We start from the raw sequence: 3908 nt of genomic DNA, 5'->3' as shown, positions 1-3908 counted from the left end.
GTTCTGTATGACAGGTTATCCCATCTGTTCTGACTTATGCATGCTTTATGTAAGCTTGTCATTTTTATTTAAGCTGCATATTCTTCCTCTTCTCTACATCGTGCCAAATTGTACAGCAAAAGGTTTTCAGACTATCCCAGACCAATTCAGAGGAACAGACAGCACGAAGAACTTAGATTTCCTTTTTTAGTTCACAGAACAGATTCCTGTATTCACGCTTAACAGTGTGCATGAAATAATCTCTTACTGCAGTTAGTATTCTGACAAACAACCCCGCCGGCTTTCAAAATACCTGGACAGTGCCTGCATCCGATTGAGCTGTTCAGCCAATAATTTTCTGCTTGTCTCAGATTTTGCAGGTAAAAAATGTCGGGCGGGAGCCAGCAGACGGGGCCACCCACTGAGAGAACTTTGTCTGCTTCATAAAAAAAAAGCTTTACCCTGTGGGTGTAGGAGCTTGTCTTGAACTGCAATGTACTGTATATATGAGGTCAACACCACTTGAATGTCTGCTTTAGGGGAGTGATTGTTGGAGAAGTGGAGAAGAGTATTGGAGTAGAACTGCGGATTAGAAAACAATAGCAACATATTTATAAAACAGTTAGTGTGACATTCACTGTTTGGAAGTATACCTCATGTTTTGTGGATGACCACAACCTTTGCCATACTCGGAATCATATTCGCAATTAAAGAAATTGTGTACCTCTGTTAAAAAGCTGTATAAAAACATTTACATATTTATAATGGTTTAGGACTCCTACACACGACTGTAGAAGTCCAGTGTTTTTTTGATGTTTTTCTTCTTTGGGCTCATATACACAGCTGTGTAGGTGCATGAGGCCTTCGTGTTTGTGTTTCAGAAAGGCTACTGCATAAATTATAATCTTGGTTTTATATTATTTATGATCATTTATTTTCTATGTAGATCGAAAAAAACTCAGGCAGAAGCTTTGAAACTTAAGAACATTCAAAGGCAGCTTCAGGCCTTGGATGATTTGGTGTCTACAGATATTGGCATATTACGTTCACGGATTGAACAAGCATGCATAGAATTTTCCCATGCCAGGTAAGCAGTGGTACAGCTTTGTTTGGCCTAGTGTTATCTAGTGATGTTTGAATTGTGTATAATGTAAAAAAGTTAAGTAATGTCTTTCGCTTTCTGCCCCCCCCCCCCTCATTGGACACTTAGAAGTATATTGGCACTTACTGTGTTTTTCGTATACTATAAACTTGTTTTTTAATTCTATTAAAAAAATTAAATATACACTAGAAATTTTAAAGTGCTTGTAGGTACATAATAGACAAGAGCTCCATATAGTTTGCTTTCCTTTTAGTAAGCAGAATAAGTTATTTAAACCTGCTTCTGATATTACTTAACGTCCCTTGATGCAGCTTCTTTAAGTGGTCATGGTTTGCTTCATGTGTATAAAGTATAATGAGAGCGCCAATTAAACAGTCTGAGAGTCCAAAAACCATTGGTATTGGTTTACAAACAACAATATAGAACAGCCAACACGTTTCAGGGACTTAAGACCTCCCCCTTCTTCAGAGTATTTTTTTTCTTATTGTTACTTTGTCACTATATACACACACTCCTCAAAAGTGTACCTTTCGGTACACAGGACAAACAATCTTCATATTGTATATAGGCCAAGAAGGCATCAGTGGGGGCATGTTGCAAAGTGCACCTGATTTTAGAAGAATTATTTGAGAATGTTTTTTATATATTTATAAATGTATTATAAATATTTATATCTGTAGATGAATGCTGTGTAATTCTGGTAGTTGGGTGGGGGAAATAGTTGCATGTGGTTCCCTCCCAAGGAGAAGGAACCGTATGTTCCTTTCATTCCTGGAAGAAAGGAGGTTTGGCTGTCTGCATACTGGGGTGCAGGGTATGGCTGTCAAACTAGGGAGTGAAAGGATTTGGATGTCGTACTGTACAGTAGGATGTAGATTTTAGGAGAACACAAAGTTCTATAGACTGGATTATATGTATGCGTGTCTGTCTATCTTCAACTCAAAGAGTCATGCTTACTCTTATCAATGCATGTTCAGTCCTCTAAGAAAATAAGTCTCCGTTACAGAAATATTCTACAATGCTTGTCGATTTCTGTACGTCTTGCCCCTCTTTTATCTCGCAATTCCATTGTAATGGGCAGCCCTAATGACCAATAGGTAGCTTATGAGAAAAAAGGGTCAGGCTCCGCTTTTATAGCCCTGGTATGTTTTTCATTTAACATAAACTGCCTAAATCTATGGATCATTTTTTTGTTGTATCTACCATGATCTGAAGAACACCGCTGCTCAGCTTTAATTCCAATTTCCACTTTTTCCTTCACTTTTGCCCTCACATTTGAGAACCCCCCACTATATTTTTGTCATGTATTCCCATTCACCCGGTATACATAAAAATTAATTTAAAAAAAATTCCCTTTCTAGTTGCTTGGTGGAGCAGGCTTATACATATAGGACTCTATAGGTAGCATGAAATTGAACACCTTACAATGTGCATTTAAGGGACACTGCACATTCTCTCCCAGGCAGAGATCGTACTGAGGTACGGAGTTTCATTTAGGAGAGATTGGGAAGGACGGCTGGACTTCAAACTGCATTAAATCCCCTCATACAGCATCCAGCCATCCTCTCTCTGGTTAGATGCGGTAGAGCTGTCCTTATTCCTGTCCAGCTGTCCTTCTCCATCTCTTCTAACTGAAACTCTACCTCAGTACGGAGCTCTGCCTGTGTGAGACTGTGCAGAAGCCTGAGCTCTGCAGCCCTGATTGAGTGATCACCTGACAATGCTTTCCAGGCTTGAATGCAAAAATGAAAAAATGTTTTTTTTTTTCGTTTTTTTTTTATATATTATCAAATATGCATTTCTTTAATTTTTGCAAAAGGTTAACTTAAAGCCTTTAAATAATAAAAAAAAAAATGTCAACATGATGTAGCACCTGCAAATTGCTGATCAACTTTCATAGCTAACTGCTGGTTGCTGTGGCCTTTTGAAGCACCTTCCTGTTTAAAATAAATAGGTAAATTATTTTCTTGAGAAAATGTGTTTTGGGGAAATGATTGAATATGCCATCAGAATTCAAATGTATTCTGTTTATCCGCAGAAAACGCTATGATCGTGCAGAATCTGAATTTGTTGCAGCCAAACTGGACTTGCACAAGAAAACTCAGATCAAGGAGCAGCTAACAGAACACCTATGTACAATCATACAACAAAACGAGCTACGTAAAGCTAAGCGTCTTGAAGAGCTTATGCAGCAGCTAGAAATGGAGACTGATGATGAGGCAATGGAACTAGAGATCGAAGTAGACCGCATGTTGCAGTGTCAGGAGGCTGAAGCCAGAAAACTGTCTTTGGCATCTGCAGCTGAAAAACACCAAAATTCTTCAAATATACAAGAAACATGCACAGTAGAAAAAGACCAGAAGTCTTCAGAAATACAGGAAATCTGTAATGATGAAAAAGACAAGACAAGATGCAAGTCTGAAATAAAAGAATCTAACCCATCCCCTACAGAAAAAGAGCCAACTGCTATCAGTAAAGACTTGACCCATTTACCGCATGAACTTGAAAGTTGACATTCCTGATGCAGTGTCATTATACGGAGGCGTCTACTCTGGCTGTATATATTGTTTAATACAATCATATTTCTATGAGGGTTAAAGTAATGGGGACACTAAACTTATTCCGTTGATGATTTTTCTTAATCCTACAATAATTTTGTACTGTATCAAACACTAATGACGTAACATTTAATTTGTTTCCAAAGCAGAACATAAAACAATCCACTAGAAGCCACAGAGCAACATAAAATATTAACTACCATCATGTTGTCTCCATCTTTGGGTGTCATTTGTATCATTATGTAAAGTGCAATACTTATCGAAAAATG

At 37.9% G+C, this 3908-nt stretch overlaps 1 protein-coding gene across 1 annotated transcript in view; it reads left to right on the top strand.

The window, feature by feature from the left end:
• Window positions 1-3594, top strand: part of GORAB (golgin, RAB6 interacting) — a 7533-nt gene extending 3939 nt beyond the window's left edge. Inside the window, exons 3-4 of the mRNA XM_018564704.1 lie at window positions 926-1066; window positions 3120-3594. Coding sequence (XP_018420206.1) covers window positions 926-1066; window positions 3120-3594 — 616 coding nt within the window. The remainder of the gene's footprint in view (window positions 1-925; window positions 1067-3119) is intronic.
• The last annotated feature ends 314 nt before the right edge of the window (window positions 3595-3908 follow it).

This window comes from Nanorana parkeri, unplaced genomic scaffold (genome assembly GCF_000935625.1).
Source record: "Nanorana parkeri isolate BGI_ZX_2015 unplaced genomic scaffold, ASM93562v1 scaffold774, whole genome shotgun sequence".
Classification (NCBI taxonomy): Eukaryota; Metazoa; Chordata; class Amphibia; order Anura; family Dicroglossidae; genus Nanorana; species Nanorana parkeri.
The sequence above is the reverse complement of the archived record's forward strand: the minus strand, read 5'-3'. Positions and strand labels throughout refer to the sequence as shown.